The 17,441-nt window shown below is 40.7% G+C and overlaps 1 protein-coding gene across 1 annotated transcript in view; it reads right to left on the bottom strand.

Moving 5' to 3' along the window:
- Positions 1-17,441, bottom strand: part of SHC4 (SHC adaptor protein 4) — a 108,794-nt gene that overhangs the window by 54,580 nt on the left and 36,773 nt on the right. Inside the window, exon 2 of the mRNA XM_006192322.3 lies at positions 16,198-16,268. Coding sequence (XP_006192384.2) covers positions 16,198-16,268 — 71 coding nt within the window. The remainder of the gene's footprint in view (positions 1-16,197; positions 16,269-17,441) is intronic.

The following is a 17,441-nucleotide window of genomic DNA, read 5'->3' as shown; positions in this document are numbered from 1 at the left end:
TGATGAATCTTGAGGATATTAAAGTAAAATAAGCCAATCATCAAAAGATAAATACTGCATGTTTCCACTATATAAAGTTCTTAGAGTATTCAAGATCATATAAAGTAGAATGGTGACTGCCAGAGACTAGGGGAAAATGGGGAGTTATTGTTTAACAGAAATAGTTTTAGTTTTACAAGATGAAAAGAATTACAGGGATGAATGGTGATGATAGTTGCACAACAGTGTGAATGTATTTAATGCCACTGAGCCACACACTTTAAAATGGTAATTAAGATGGTGATGTTTATGTTACGTGTATTTTACCATAATAAAAAAAGAAATATGAAAAATAGTCATCATTTTTTTTTGACTTGAGACTCTAAGGAGAGTCACAGGTTTCTCTCCAATAAAAGGCTTGTTTGTACAAATGTTTCTATTCAATTTTAGAGGGTCCACCCCGCAACCCCACCCCTCAGCACCGCCCACGGAAAACCATCTGTGGGCCTCTTGGGAATCCTCAGATCCCAGGTTAAGAACCACTGCTTTCAAATAATCACTAACTCTGCTTTCTTTGCTGGAATCATTGTTAACAAATCTGAAACCCCAGTCAGGGAAGACACATACTTGCCTTTCTTCACAAAGATCTTTTCTTCCCCTCAGACTGGGACCAAGAGATTAACTGTAACATTTTCGAGAACAAATAGCACTTTCAATGCTTTTCTAGAATTCCAGCCACACCTTCCGACCTAAAGCGCTGACTTTACAAATGCCGAGGAAAAAGCAAACAAAGAGATCCCCAAGCAGGGATTCCTCACAGGATAGGGGTGCCCCAACCACCCGCATTTCTGTATAACCCTTTTCGAGCTGAGGACCATGGGACATTCTCCAGCGAGCAAACATTCAGCAAACGTCCTCTCTTAGGGGAGCAGGACTTTTGAGAGTTTAAATGGCTAAAGATTTCCACCCCGGGAGCCTGTACTAGAAAGAAAGAGAGCGAGAGACCCACAGCACCAACAGTGGTCACTTTGTTTATTGTTTTGCCACATGAGAGGGAAGGGGAGAAGCGGGCTGATGTAAGAGAATGAGAATGCAGTTGAAGATTTGCTTTTAAGCATATAAAACCCTGCCTACGCCATCAGACCAAAAAAAGATATTCTGTCTCTCTTAGCAGAGTCCAAACTAATCGCTCAAACAAAGCCACCTTTCTTCATCCACCCCTGGCTGCTACAGAACTTAAGTTATAATTTTCCTGTGTCTTTAACCCTTAAACAGTTAAGCTCTTCTGGAAGTAACGTTGCCCAATCCTTGTTGGGTTTTTGTTTTTGTTTTTGTTGTTAATTTGGAAGGCAATATCCTAATACAAGACAAAGTGGAGCATTTAAGGAAGGGCGGGGGGCCTGCAAAACAGTTTCTAGTGAATGTCAAAATTCAATTCTTTGGTAAATAGGAAAGCCAGAAAACGTGTAACATGAAACCAGGCAAATGTCCCAGCAAAGCAGTGAAAGGCATCTCTCCCCGTCTACACACACACACACACACACACACACACACAGACTCACAGAAGGAGTGGTTCTGTTTTGTCCAGGCAACCAAGAATGAGAATGAATTTTAATCCCAGCAAGAGCCTTTCCAAAATAAATCTCAGAAGTACATAGGCAAAACAAAGCCACCAGGGGCGTTCCCTTACTTTTTATCTCCAACATGAATCCTTAAAGAAATCAGTCAACAATTGTCACAGAGACCAGTTGTCACCTGAATGTCTCAGATGCCTTCCTATTGATGAATAGGGGGGGGGGGGGACTTGTGAGGCATTTGGACTCCACAGCAGTGTGGTATTATGTTGTTCCAATTGTTCTAGGGAAACGAGTACCGGCTTTTTTGAAATCTTTGCCTTCAGAACATGAAGGCTCCGTGATCTATGTGTTCAATTTTGTTCAGCTTGGTGAAATTAAAGACATCCGAGAATGTGTGCAAGCCTCAGACAGGACGCTTTAGAACATGAGCCTTCCTCCACAGCGATAAGCATACAATGACTGCAGTCAATGCCCCGAGACCAGCGGAAAATGGAAAGCTTCAAACTGCCTTTGTGCTGTTATCGAGGGGGCATCGCCCATGCACTTGGGGAGGGTGGATGCAGCCCATAAAATACATCCTTTCATTTTAGAAATAGGCATTTCGGGTCCAGGGTGGTAAAATCAAACCTTTCAATGCCACCCACAGCATCTACTCTCACATGGACTTATCACACCACTCCACTCAACCTGGGTCCTATTTAAAATCTGATTATAAAGTACGTGTGCAATTCTACCCAGCTCAGGCAACCGCAGAACACAGGTTGTTCTCTCTGCTCTGGGATCCTGCCCTTTGGCTCTGAAGCAATGCTGACCCACCAACTGCACTTTAATGAAGTGAAAGGCCATCCTGTCCCTGGGACGGCCCCTCTTCTGCAAGCCTCCCCCAGTAAAGAAATGAAGGGCTGATTCTCTCCTATCCCCACAATGACTTCCCATAACAGAATCGCATATTTCAAAATGCAGATACCTGCAGCCCCCCCAAACTGATGGCTTATCCACCTTCAAATCTGAAATGACAATGGAGAAATGGGGTTGATTTCACACAAAACACACTGGAATTTGTAAATCCAAAAGACGGTTCTCCTTGACCTTGGAATCAACTAAAACAGCCCTGCTTTGGACAAAATATTCTAAAATATTATGAAGGCATGTCTTTTGGTGTCAAAGAGCATACTGATCACACAGTGTGGTCACTTAAGACTCAGCTTACACTTACCAAGGGGAAAGGGCAGGGGAGAGGGATAAATTAGGAGTTTGGGATTAAGAGATACACACTATAATATATAAAATAGGTAAGCAACAAGGATTTACTGTATAGCACCAGGAACTATAAACAATATCTTATAATAACCTGTAATGGAAAAGAATCTGAAAAAGAATGTGTGTATGTAACTGAATCACTCTGCTGAACACCTGAAACTATCACAACATTGTAAATCAACTATACTTAAGTAGAACAGAGAGAAGAAAAAAAAGAATCAAAATTCATTTTCTGAAAAACCAAAAACAGATTCAACATAATCACCCACTTTATTCACATTTCACTTCAAATGATGTCCATCTACTTCCAAAAGTTAGGCCTATCTTCAAAAAAAGGAAGATTTGGTACCACTTAAGATACTTAAAACAGTTTGCCATAGAGGAGTCTATAATACTGAGCAAGAGAGCAATTGGTGGGATGAGTGTGTGACTTCTACCACTGTTTTTAAAAAAGTAACTCGAGTTTTTATGGGCCATTTGGTATATATACTATAGATTTTATCTAGTAAGTCCTTTTTTTAAAAAAAAAGTGTGTGTACCTCTGGGAGGAATAAGTAACTGGCCTAGCCAGTTGAGCCCACTGGTAGGACAACTTCGGCCGGCACGTCTGCTAAGAACTCACTGGTATAACCATTTAGGTAAGTGGTGATCAGACTTAGAAGTTCTTAAGAATCCACTGGGATGCTGGGTAAAATGCAGATTCCTGGGACCGTTCCTAGAGGTTCTGATTCTATAGGTCTGCAGTTTAACAGACTCCTTGGTGATACTGAAGCAGATCAGTTCAAAAATCCCCCAGCAGATTAAAACTTCTAGTGGAACTCACTGCACAGGACACCTGGTTCTGGGCTCTGCAGCTTCAACCAGATGGCTGTGTTGGTGGATGCTAAGGAATTAGGGCGCCTGCTCCTAGCGGCTGCGGTGGGGAAGGCCATACCACCTGCACATTGGATGATGTTCCATTTGAGGGGAAATCTGCATTCAACTTAGTCACGCAATATGCTGGGACAAGTATTTGGTATAATCCTCTCCCCTCCCCTCTCGGCCCTTTAACCCTGCTATCTCCGGAAGGGCTTTCACCAGAGGGCATCTGGAGGTCCTCACACCTTTGCTCACGTGACCCCCGGCACACATGGGTTGTGATGAGTGACCTGCATTCTCTCTCCCATTCGGCAGCCTGGGTGCTGAGAGGCCTAGTCCATCTGTCCCTCGAAATGCATCCACGCTCTAGGCAGTGGTTCTCAACCTTGGCTGCACGTTGGGGAAACACAGGGGAGTGTTAACAAGTGCTGAAGACTGAGTCTCATCTCCAGATGTTCTGATTTAATGGGTGAGGCTGGGGCTTGAGGACTGGGAGTTTTAAAAGCTCCCTCAAGTGTTTCCAACAGAGCTAAAACAGGTTGAGAATCCCTCCACAGCAGCAGTCAGCACACCTTTTTTTATAAAGGGCCAGGGAGTAAAAATTCTATGCTTTGTGAGTCATACTGACTGAAGCTGAACTCAACTCTGCAGTGGTAGCTCGAAAAGCAGCCACAGACAATACGTAAACAAGTGAGTGTGGCTGTGTGACAATATCACCTATGGGAAAAATTGAATTCTATATAATTCCCACATGTCACAAAACATTCTTCCTTTGATTTTTTTTCCCCAAACACTTAAAAAAGTCAAAAACCATTCACGGTTCCAAAGGTGGCAAAAATCAAAATTAGGTAGCAGGTAAGATTTGGCTCTGGCTGGTTGACCCTTCTGGAGTAAACCAGAAATGAATATAAAAGGCCCTGGGCTCACAGTCCGCGGCCAGCTTGTGCGCGGCAGAAAACCTATTAGCACACAACCTTACGGACAAAGATTGTTTATATGTATTTTGGACTTGGCCTTGCTCAGTATCTTGGTGCAGGAAAACTTGTACTTGTTCAGTATCCGAGTTTTGTAAGAGATGAGTCTTCTACTACATAAATATAAGGCTGATGAAACTTCTTTTACATATTGTCAATTATCATTGTCCATTCCTTGTCTCTCCTACCAGCATTCAGTGAAAGGGGAGAGAAACTGGAAAAAAAATCTTTTTAAACATCAATTAAGCTTCATTAAGTGATACTATATGCATGATACAGAACCAAGTGGTTGGGGGAAATACAGAAAAAAAAAAACAAAATTGTAACATTACAGTAAATGTGAAAAGGGAGAGAAACTGGAGGGCTTTAATGTATCTATAACTCTTCTAATAGAGTGAAGAAGGGCTGATTGAGTAGGCTCTGCAATCAGACAGCCGACATTCCAAATCTAGCAGTCTCCTACAAGCCCTGTGACGCTGAGCAAGTTTTGAAAGCTTTCTGTCTCCGTTTCTTAAAGTTATAAAGTGGGAATAATAATAGTGCTGTGAACAATGCCTGAGTAAATGATAGCCATTATTGTTGCTTTTTCCTTAAATGTCTGTCTGCTTTGCAAACTGGGTTTAGCCCACCTTTTACAATGCCTAGTACCCAGCAGAGTACTCTGTGGTTATAACTGGATTGCTATAGACGATATGTTGCAGAAGAGGTCCAATTATCTCTAAATGCAACTAGCAATGGATAATCCAAGTTTTTATAAAGGCAGAACACCTAACTGATTTTCTTTAGATATCCCATGGCACCTAGTAGACTGCCTTAGACACACAGAGGTTCAATATGTAAATGCTGAGACAGCTCTATGGCATTGAAGCAAAGTATGATCCCCATCCCCCTGTATAATCCAGATCCCCCTTTAGAACAGAGGTACGCATTGCCCCCATTTCTGGAGTGTTCATTGCTAATGGCTCACAGCTGAGTTTCTTCCCCAGAACTTGTTCTCTCCTTAAGGTAGTGACCTTGCCCACAGATATGTCCCTCCCCATAGACAGCGGGCACCAATGACAGGTCAATACAGGGTTCGAGGGCCTGGTCTCTCTCTTTGCCATGTTGAGACAGCATGACTATTCAAGCCTCTCCACCTGCCACGTCCAGTCCTGCGTCCCTCACTCCCTCACGAGTTGATCTTGAGAACCCTCTCAGTAAACCTTCTGTATTTAACTCTCCATCTCAGAGTCTGTTGCTAGATCCAGCCTAAGTCCTGCTAATGAGCTGCTGCCAGAATTATGCTACTTTGGCATAAACACTTAACTAGAGAATGTCTTTCCTTTTAAGAATCTGTGCTGTCACAGCTGACAGTTAAAAAAAAAATCAATTTCAGAGAAAATCTTCTTAACTGGCTCTTAGATGATCTGGATCAAAAAGAGCCACCCTCTTATTGTTCAAACATACGTAAAAAGGCACATTTTCCTAAGTAGGCACAGCTCCCACAAGCTACAACACGTGTGTAAGTAAAGGGGTCAGGGCTGGCATTTATCCCATTGGGCATTTTGCAGGTTTCTGAAGGAGAATACTGATAGGAATTGGAACAAATCTGCCTGGCAGGTGGAGAGACGCGCCAACTGCCCTGCATTTCCTTTGGCCACAAAGCTCTCTTTTAATCAGAGAAAAGCCTTTCAGGCGGAGATTAGTTTTTAATGAATTTTGAGTGCTTCCCATCTAGCTCACTCTTCCTAAAAGGAGCCGTATCATCAATTTTTCCAGAGACCTATATATATAATACATACACATATCAGAATTAAAACTTGCTGCTCTGGCATTCCCCAGGCTTTGCCCTTTTCCTAAAAGCAAAAGCAAATAATAATAAAAACCTCCAGATGATTATTGAGATTTTCTGGGGGAACTACCTTTTCAAAAACAAGGGATTTCCATATGATTCGTGGTCCAATCTGGGACCTCATTTTGAAACCCCTGAATAGGGTTTCCTTATATCTGTGGTTCTCAAAGTGTGGTCCCCAGACCAGCGGTGTGAACAACACCTGGGAACTCATTAGACATGCAAATTCTTAAATTCAAAACTCTGGGAGTGGTGCCCAAGTTACAGTATTTTCACAAGCCCTCGAGGTGACTGATTCTCTTGTGTGCTAAAGTTTCAGAATCACTATCTGATACAATTTTTTTCCTTAGAAGAGACCAGAAAAGGATACTAAAAGTATCCTCACCTACATATTTATGAGCATTTTAATGAAGGCCCTTTCAGAAGGAACTCACAAACGAGGGATCTGGTATCTCAAACCCAGAACAAATTGCAGCCTGAGGTTTGAATGTTTCCTTATTCTATCACTTCTGACTGTCAGCATCTCCCTGAGTTTTGTTCCTTAAGATTCTCTCATTTTGACTGAGGCACAGTACACAGGAGTCAGGCAGACCTGATTTCTGCTTTCATCACTCATTAACTTGCTAGATGAGTTCTGCCATTTCTCTAAGTCTCGGTATCCTCACGGGCAAAATAGGATTAATAGTAAATACCTTTTATAAATGTTAATTTTTATGCTGATGACAATGCTGATAACAGTAGCTATTAATTAATAATAAATTGCTCTATAGATCACTTGCTAATAGTTGAAAACCATGTTTGAATCCCTGAGAGAGGCTGAAGTTCAGCCAGTTCCATGTGGATCAAGAAATCCTTCTCTTCATCTGAATCAACCCCTAGGACCCCCAAGGCTTTCTGAGCCAAACTGAGCATCTTCAGTTAATTTATTTTTATTCCTCAGTTCAACGACGTATACAAATGGTGTCCATGTGCCACACACTCTACTATGGAGCCAGGGACCTGATGCAACTGTCTAAGAGCTCCTCATTCTGGAATTTGGCCTAGTTCAGAATGCCAGGTTCCATGTTTGTAGACTGTCTAGGTCTTTTTTGCTTTTCTCTACCAGCAGTGACCGTGGAGCCTTCAAGACCTCCAAAGTCATCTCAAGATCTATGATCTAGGCCTGAGAAGCCCTGAAACCTCTCTATTCATCACTAAATACTTATTGATCCAACTACATCCGAAGCACTGTGGCTGTGCAATCCCCCAGGCCCATGGACTGGTTCTAGGGAGAACCTTAAGGCCCAAAGATGATGGGTAATTGAGCCCTTGTGATTGACTGCCCCACTGAAATAGGACCACAGGGACCCAATCCCTTCCAGGCCAGACACACTCTGGGGCACACCCTGGGCCTTCTCGGGAGGCTCCTATGAACTGCAGCATTAATTTTCCAGGAGCAATGGTTCAAAAGGCCTATTCTACTCACATTGTTAAACAATTCAGACCAGGAGCTGACCACTGTGTCTATCAAAATCAAAATCAGAAATCCAGTCTCTTGGTCCTAGAGAAATCTGCACAGAGTATAGTTGAAAATGCTTAGGGTGTTACAAACATTCAGTACTGACATCTAAAGGAACCCCAAAAGGGACATACTAGAATGCATTCTCATCTGGCTCTGCGTGGTAAAGGAGGCCTGGGGGGAAAAATCACTGGAGAAAGCTATTTCATTCAGCAATTGAAGCTGAAAATACTGGCGTTGGCCCAAAATGCATAGGCTTTAATATTCATCCATTTTAAACTCTAAGTTAATTCTTTCTCCTCAACCATTAGACCATCCACTACCATCCATATTTAGACTCGGACAGATAGCTAACTATTCTTACTTATGTCAGTGAATGTGTGCATATTGCCTATTAGAAAGAGAGAGTAGTCACGTGATAATATGTGCACATTGGTAAGTTTCTATAGAATTAGCAGGCCCTGATTTCAGCTGCAACGTATTTTTCAAAACCATTTCATAAATTGGGTCATATTTTCCATGGAAAAACTGCTAAAATTGGGAGTTTCATTCCTGACCAAGGATTCCTTGGCAAATCAAATATAGATACTGTAAATAGTCTGTTGTAGAACAAAACTAGTGACCATTTTATAAACTTCAATGAATACCTAAAGCACTAATACAATGCCCTAAGTCCTATAAAAAAGGCATAAACATATATAATACTTACACGTGTAGTCTCCTAGTTTCTTGAAATAGCCAAACACCACATACACATACAGCTTGATTGAACTATGTTCCAAAATTAATGCACTAACTATAATAACATTAAACATTTGATTAACAATTTGGCAAACCTTAGATTTCAGAGGAGCATTTGGGGGGTGATTTAAATATTTCCAATCTTTTTTTTTTTAGGTGTTCAAAGAAACCAATCTATTGTCTTCTTTTCCCTTTGAGGTAGAAATCTATTTTTTACTGCATTTAAACTACCTCAGTTGTGCAAGCTGCTTTTTCTTCCTCCCTGCTGTATTTCAGATCTCCAAAATTTAACCATCGTCTAAATGGAAGTTTGTACCCTTTGACTGACATCTTACCATTTCTCCCACACCCTAGCTCTTGGCAAGCACCATTCCATCCACTCTCTAATTCTATACGTTCAGATTTTTAGATTCCACATCTAAGTGCTATCATATGGTATTTGAATATACTCAGCCCTTTATCCCCTCTCTGATGCCTTTACTTTGTGTGCCAGGTGGGCTGCAGTCCCACTCCTAACCCCATGGTCTCCTCACAAGTCAACACAGAACCACACACCAGATGCTGGACAGCTTTATACACAGATACACACACTTATCCATGTACAGCTGCAACCAATCTCATTCCTCCATTCCTCAGGAAATTTAGATAAATGCAAGCCTGTTTTTAAACAAACAGGTATCTTCATTTAGCCACCTAGCATGCAGATATTTGACCTCCACAGAATACTTTGCTTCCTAATGCTCACATTTCTTACAAACCTCATGCACAGGCCTTTGCAAATGTTCAGCTGCATATTGGATCTACTTTACATCTAACGGTTGCTAACACACACACACACACACACACACACACAGACACACAGACACACACAGAAGTATGCATTTTTCTCCGAAGAACTGCCTTTAATGTCTTGTTGAAGCCAAAGAATCAAAATTCCAAGATAGTGAATTAAATCTGCAGAATCAGGGCTCAGGAGCAATAACATTACAGACAGGAAATTAGTCAAATTACAATATCCTCTGAATTATGATCTCTGCTTCCTTGTTGCCTTACCTACTACCAGTCACCCAAACAGCCTGCTTACTGTCTACAGCAGCAGGTCCAAAGAACATACTCGAGGTTTTCCTCCCCCATGGAATGGAGTGGGGCAAATAAATAAACCCCTTATGATCTTCTAGAGAAAAAGAATCTGAAGCCAAGATCCCAAAAGGGAGCACTCATCACCCGTTCTCTAACAGCTCCCCATTTTCCTTCACAGACTTGCTGCACCCAGCCCCCCCACAACTCTACCCCCACCCCTGGCACCCCCAGGGATGGCCATCACAGGAATGAGGCTAACCCACTTCGAACCGCTGCATCCCAGCTGTCCTGGAGCCTGGCATGGACAGATCCCGTGCTGGGTGCTTCACGATTAGCCCAGATGATTCTGTTCCCAAGTATGACTTACAAATGGAAGGCAGCAAATACAGGAAGAGGACAGAGTAGCGAGACAATGATCTGGAGGTCCCTCCCGCCAGCAGTGTGCCCCGCCCCTCGGGGTCAGTCATGTCCTGTCATGGTGAACTAACTGTCCCCTCCATTATTCCTATGAAGTTCTGTTCTTCTGGGTTGAAAGCCAAGCCCTGTCCCACCAGCTCCACTTTACCCTCATGGATAATTTATTCCTCTTTTGGTAACTGAGGGAGGTTCCCACTGAGACAGAGAAAAGGAAGCATCTTTAGTGGGAGAGGGAAGATTTTTTTTCTTCTTTGTGTGATGTGGATGCTTATGCAAGGGATGGGGTGGGCTTTAGATTTTAGTGACATGATTTCTTCTGTGTGTATATTTCAGATCAAATGGGGTTTTTTTTTGTTTTCTTTGTCTTTGTTTTAAAAAATCATGATGAATGGTAACTAGATTTACCATAGTGATCATTTTGAAATGTGTAGAAATACGGAATCATTATGTTGCATACCAGGAATTAACACAGAATTGCAAGTCAATTGTACTTCAAAAATAAACAAACTCGTATAAAAGATCAGATTTGCGGTTACCAGAAACAGTGGGTGTACGGAGGGGAAAGTGGATGAAGGCAGTCAAAAGGTACAAACTTCCAGTTATAAGATAAATAAGTACTAGGGATATAATGTACAACATGACAAATGTAATTAACACTGTTTATACTGTATAGCACAGGGAAATATATACAAGATCTTGTGGTAGCTCACAGTGGAAAAAAATGTGACAATGAATATACGTATGTTCATGAAAAACTGAAAAATTGTGCTCTACACTGGAATTTGACACAACACTGCAAAATGACTATAACTCAAAAAAATTGTTAAAAAAATTAACACTGTTGTACGTAATACGTGGAAGTTGTTAAGATAGTAGTTCCTAAGAGCTTTTATCACAAGGAAAAAATTTTTTTCTATTTCTTTACTTTAGTATCTATATGAAATGATGGATGGCCATTAAACTTACTGTGGTAATCAATTTATGATGTAGATAAGTCAAATCATTATGCTGTACACCTTAAACTTACACAGCGCTGCATGTCAATTATATCTCAATAAAACTGGAAGAAAAAAATAAAAATAAACAAATTATGAAAGAATAACCTTAAAAAATTAAAGAAAGAACAGCATAAAATAAACTTAAAACAAAAGGTGGAAAGATATACTGAAGATAAAGGACAAATAAATGAATTAGAAAACCAAAAACCAAGTAGATTTGAACAATAAAACTAAACCTCGTTCTTTAAAAAAAAAAGCAATAAAATAAACAACTTCTGGCAAATCTGATTTAAAAAGAACACACAAACAAATTAGAAATGAAGAAGAGAGCAGAATCACATATATAGAGGCTACTTGAAAATGAGATGAGAACACTGTGGCCAACATCATGTGATACATTTGAAAACTCTAGACAAAATGCCCAACTTTGGGGGTAAAATCTTCCAAATTATTTTACCAAATGATAGAAAATTTGAAAAGACTAATAAAAAAGAAGATTTGACAATGGAGGTTAAAAAAAAAACAGCTAACAGGCCCAGAGAGTTGTTGGGGCTAGAATAAAGACTCTTCAAGTAGCAGATAATTCCAACATTGTTTTAAATTGCTGCAGAGCACAGAAAGGAAGGAAAGGTTCTGAAGTCACCCTCAGGAGGCTAACCTATTCCTGAAACAGAAACTACATGAGTGGAGTTCAAAAAAGGAAGCTTACTTATACTAAGGATGCAAAAATTTGAAATAAAATATCAACAAGTTGTACATAACTTCTAGCTATGATGATACGACAATTAAGAAGGGTTTACAGCAGGAATTCAATGATCGTTCCATATTACGAAACCTATTAATGGACTTCTCTACAATGATAATGAAAGGGAAAAGTATATAACCATCATAACATATTATAATAGTGGCAAAGAGCAAAATTTCTTGATTCCAGTAGCCCTAGCCTAAAGTTCCATTCTTTGTACCTATTAGCTGTGTGACCTTGGGCAAGTCACTTAATCTAAATATTTTTTCCTCATTAGCAGAATAAGAGTTTTTAACGAAGATTAAATGAGATAATTCTAGTAAATGTTTTGAATCCTCCCAAAAAATAAAAAATAAAAATCATGATGAGAACATTTTTATAGGAGAGAGAAGTGGCTATGTCATCCTTAGTACGATTTTCATTTCCCTCTTCTCTTATCTCCTTTTGATACTGTTTGTCAGACATTTGATGACAACCGTCACTGTGAGTCTTTGTTTTCCTAATGATCTTGTTTCTCTTTTTTATCAGGAAAAACCTCCTCCTTTGTCTTTTTGCATGAACACTCGATTACTAAAAATTGAGATCCGGCCCTAAATCAGTCAAGTGGATAAATGCCTGGGTGAGAATTAGAGGAGGAACAAGAGTAAAAGCCACTCCAGGGGCTCCCTGGGGACTCAATCTGGAGTCAAGTGTGATGAGAGCTTTGAAAAGGGTGTAATCCAGGGAACTGCCAACAAAGTACATGGCTTCCTTGTCCTTTTCTTTTTCTCTGCTTTGTTTGAGTCTTTTCTGTGTTCTAGGTCCTGTGGATTCAGCCCTCAAACAAGTGGCAGAAAGGCCCCACATAAAGTCAAGAATTTGATGCCATCTTTCTCCTGTTTCAAACACTGATCCAACTGTTGTATCTTAACCATGACTCCTCCTTTATTACCAGGAACTTCATGTTGCTGTCTCCCTATTATCCGTAATAATGTACTAACTAGTACAGAGATGGGAAGACCAACTACCACCACGACTGGGACATCAGCCTGAACACACCTGTTTGTACCTGGAGTGGCAATTAGCTACATGAGTTTCTCAGCATTCACACTTGACTGATTTTCTGTTTGACAGTACATGTCAGGAGGTCACTGTTGTCACACAAAATAAAGTTCTTTCTTTTACAATTCTAAGTGGTCCTTTTCTTGGATTAGGTAGGATTATGAGTTAAATGAAACTTTGTGAATACGTGAAATTCACATTTTAAACCATCTGAAACCTGATTCAATAGTTGTATTAATATCATCCAAGACAACTGGTAACAAAGCACCTTGAATAGTGGCTGAAAATGAAAGTGTATGTAAGTTGAGAGAAGAAAGGAGAAGGAGACAAAGAAGAAAAAAACTAAAAGAGAAGAAGAGGAAATATTTGCTAAGTAGGGTGGGAATGAGAGGTTTTAGGGAAAGTGAGCCACCCTCAAGCTTCCACAAACCTGCCCAGAGCACAGTCCGCCATGCCTGAACCTCAAACAGACACATCGACAAGGAATACCATTCGGATGCTATGCTAGACACCTCCCCTTGGATCTGCACATCAGTCATAAGCTGAATCTTTATGGCAGAGGAAAAAAAATAGTCTTTTACCATTTATTAAACAATAGGAAAACACAGGCTTACAAATTCAAGAATATATTTTTTTAAATAGATACTAACAAAAACTAGATACATGGCTGGGAGGATACCAACTAGTACAGTTCTTCTGTAGAACAATCTAGCAAGAAGCATCTAACACCTTCAGGATATTTCTATTGTTTAACCTAGTGATAAACCTTGAAGACATTATGCTAAATGAAATAATCTACTCACAAAAGGACAAATACCATATAATTCTACCCACAGGAGGTACCTAAAGTAGTCATAGTCATAGAGACAGGAAGTAGAATGGTGGTTGCCCCAGGAATGAGGAGTTACTATTTAATGAATACAAAGTTTCAATTCAAGAGGATGGAAAAAGTTCTGGAGATGGATGGTAGCGACGGCTGCACAACCATGTGAACGTACCTCCTGCTGCTGAACTGTATACTTACAAATGGTTAAAATGGTAAATTTTATGTTATGCATATTTTACCACAACTTAAAAATGCTTGTGAATATTCAGCAACAGGAAAATGGTCAATGTGGGAGAAATAGTATCTAATATTTTTCAGATTTTCTGCAAGAATCATTGTCAGCTCCTGCATGGAAGAAAAGATCAGAAAGGTATTCCAGGGCACAAAATGTCAGCAGATAGCACGTCCAGGTGAGATTATGAATGATTTTCCTTCTCATATTTATTTGTATTTTCCAAATGTCCTAAGTAAATATACAGAGATTTCAGAACTAGAAAATAAAATAAAATGTGAAAACCCAGCCCCTACATCTCTACCCTTTTACCCTGCTTGATGACAACAGTCACGGCCCTACCTAAAGTAGATTGTATGTTTATTTGTTTCCTTGCCATAGTCTGTTTCCCCAGCTAGAAGTAAATTCCATGAGGCTTCGGCATCCTTAATTCTTGAAGAGTTTCAGACACTTAATGAGCACTCCATACCTATTCAAGTGAAGGAGCATGAGTCAACGAATGAATGAATATGGGGATAAAAAGAAAATCGGTCATCCTCAGGTAAGGACACTGTTATTCCTTTGTCCTGGGCCCCCAATCCAGGCACCTGGGGTAGCGACCCTTTTCCTCCCATCTGTAACCTGCTCAGGATTGGAGGAAGGACTTTCTCCAAATTAAGGATCATCAGAATGAAATAAAACTGGAAATGTGTGCAAAGCAGGGCTAAGAGGGTTGGAAGTAATCTAGAAACCTTGTTGCTTAAAGGATAGTTGAAGGGCCTAACAACGTGAAAGAGAAGATGTAAAAGGAGGGGGAAACAGCCTGGAAGGTGGTCAGGTGGAACCATGCATTTATTCCATAAATACCCCTTGAGCCTCTTCTAGGTGCCAAGGACTGAAATAGGTACCAAGAACACAGGGGGGGAAAAGAATTAGATTTCATCTGTTTGAGTCCTGAAGGTATACCAAGGATGGGTGAGAAATTTGGAAAGCAATTTGAATGCATCATCAACAAGTGCGTCTACAACAACACGTCTTAAAGTTCCCTTCATGGAACCCTAGAGGTAACACGGGGCGTTCATTTATGTTACATGGAAAAAGGATTCTGGGGCCAAATAAATTCAGAAAATCTTGAGATAAAGTTAGCATTTTTTAAACGACAGCACAGGACTTCTCCAGGTCTTTAATCTACTGCTGTCAACTGTGACTCTCCTAAGTGGCAGAATGATTCTTCTTCCCAGACCTTCTGGTCAAGAGGACACTTATTCTGGGCCTTGAATTCCACAGGATGAGCATTAGGAAAAGTTACCCTTTCTTCATAATGGGAATATTGATAAAGGTTATATCTGGGAGAATATTGATAAAGGAGACTATTTGGTAAAGGTGGCCTGCAACCATGGATGCAGGCAGGCTCTGTGGCTTGGCCCTGAGACACACACTGGCACCACACACAACAGGTGCCCAAGTCTTCATCCTGAATCATTCATGTTAATCCAGTCTTCTCACCTCACAATTTTGCCAGCTACCAGTCTCAGCACTCAATTATTCAAATCTTTTCATCCTTGCTTTGAACTTGGCCTTAATGAACCATGCCTTGTGTTTCTGCATCTGACTTGGACTCTGTGTAATAATGATTCTGGTTCTTTCCCTGAGCTGCCTGGGACCACCCTGGGTAAGGCTCCCCCTGGTTCAACTCTTCCATCAGCTCTCTGTACATGGAGGAAGGAGAGCCAAACAAGGAGGAAGCAGGTGCTTGTGTCAGGGAGGCCACAAATGGAGAGAGCTTGGACTTTCTGATGTAGAAAGTTCTTCCTTGTTCTTATTTTCAGCTACTTCTTCAATGGGTTTGAGACCCTGAAATGTCCCATTTCTAGATAGAATTCTAAATACTTCTAGTATCTGGGAAACCGGCTGTTTCTATGACGGCATCATCTTGTAAGTTCTCACATGAAATGCAAATTCCCCACCACACGATTGGGAAATCTTTCACATGATGAGGCAAAGCTGCTCATCCAAGGTCACCAGGCTGTGTTCTAGCTTCCAGCCATATGAATAAGAACCCACGGCGCCTTTGAAGACTTGCATGAAACTCCTGTGGGGAGAAACTCTTGTGACTTTTAAACGATCGTCCTCAAAGCCTGTCCCATTTATATTCTCTTACCTTGTAACTTGGGTTCTCTTTCCAAAATCCAGTGACCTCATTGATTGCAGCACTTCAATACAGCCCATGTACTGGAATAAGAAGAAAAAAAAAAAGAACAAGTAGGAAAAAATAGCACACAGATAGCTCTTAGCATCATTGATTTCCTGGGAAACACCTGAAATCAGCTCCTGATATCAAATTACAATCGCACACTCAGCCCACCATTCATATTTCTGACCATTAATGGACACGCACCTTGAGCTTCAGTTCAGTTATAAAACATCCAAACTCCAATATCGGGAATGCAGCTGTCATCCCTAACAAATGTGAGCTCAGTGGTTAAGAGCTTGGGTTCCGGGGCCAGACCATGTGAATCTGAATCCTGGTTCTGCCAGTGATTAGTTATGGAACCTCAGGAAATTACTCAACTTCTCTGCATCTCAGTTTTGTCACTGGTAACGTGGGGATACAATTAGAATCGTTGTGAGAGTTAAACTATTTCCTACAAAGGTTTGAAGAACAGTGCCTAGTATGTGCATGTGCTCAAATATTAGAGGAAGCAAGACTAAATGTGAGACAAATAATACAGGAATATCAAATCTTTGAAGGAGATAAAACAAGCAGATAAATGCATGTAATACAGGATTTAGTAATAAAAGTTATCTTATTTTTTTGCAAGATCATTTACTGAGGGTTCAAGAAAGGGGAAAAAAAAGTCATGTCCTACACCAGAAATGAGCAAATTAGCTTGAACGTGGGGTACTGGAAAAGTGACTTTATGACTTATAAAGCTAAAAGATGGTTTATATTGAATGTGGCAGCAGTGGGAGCCGTGTCGGGCTGCTGGTAAGAGAGTGATAGGATTAGTGTGTGTTTGAGGAGCCTTGTGTCAGCAGCAGTGTGAAGGTGGGTTAATAGTGAAGGAGTAAGTGAGGATGCTCCTGTTGAGAAGGAAGTAATGACAGCTCACACCGGAGAGGGATGGTGACAGTAGGAAGGAGGGGACCGATTCAAGTGACATCACGGAAATAGATACTACATGATTTGGCAGTCGATTTGATCTAGAGAATAAGAGAGAAGAATGAGTCAAGGATGACTCAGCCAGTGTAGCAGAGGGAACAGTGATTCCATTAACAGAAACAGGAAAGCCAGGAGAGGGGAAGATGAGTTGGTTTGGGACCTGTTGACTGAAAGATGCTGGTGGGGTATCCAGGAAATAACCAGCTGACAATTGAAAATTGGATTCTGAAATCATGGAGAGG

This window comes from Camelus ferus, chromosome 6 (assembly GCF_009834535.1).
Source record: "Camelus ferus isolate YT-003-E chromosome 6, BCGSAC_Cfer_1.0, whole genome shotgun sequence".
NCBI lineage: Eukaryota > Metazoa > Chordata > Mammalia > Artiodactyla > Camelidae > Camelus > Camelus ferus.
This window is presented reverse-complemented; position numbering and strand designations above follow the sequence as displayed.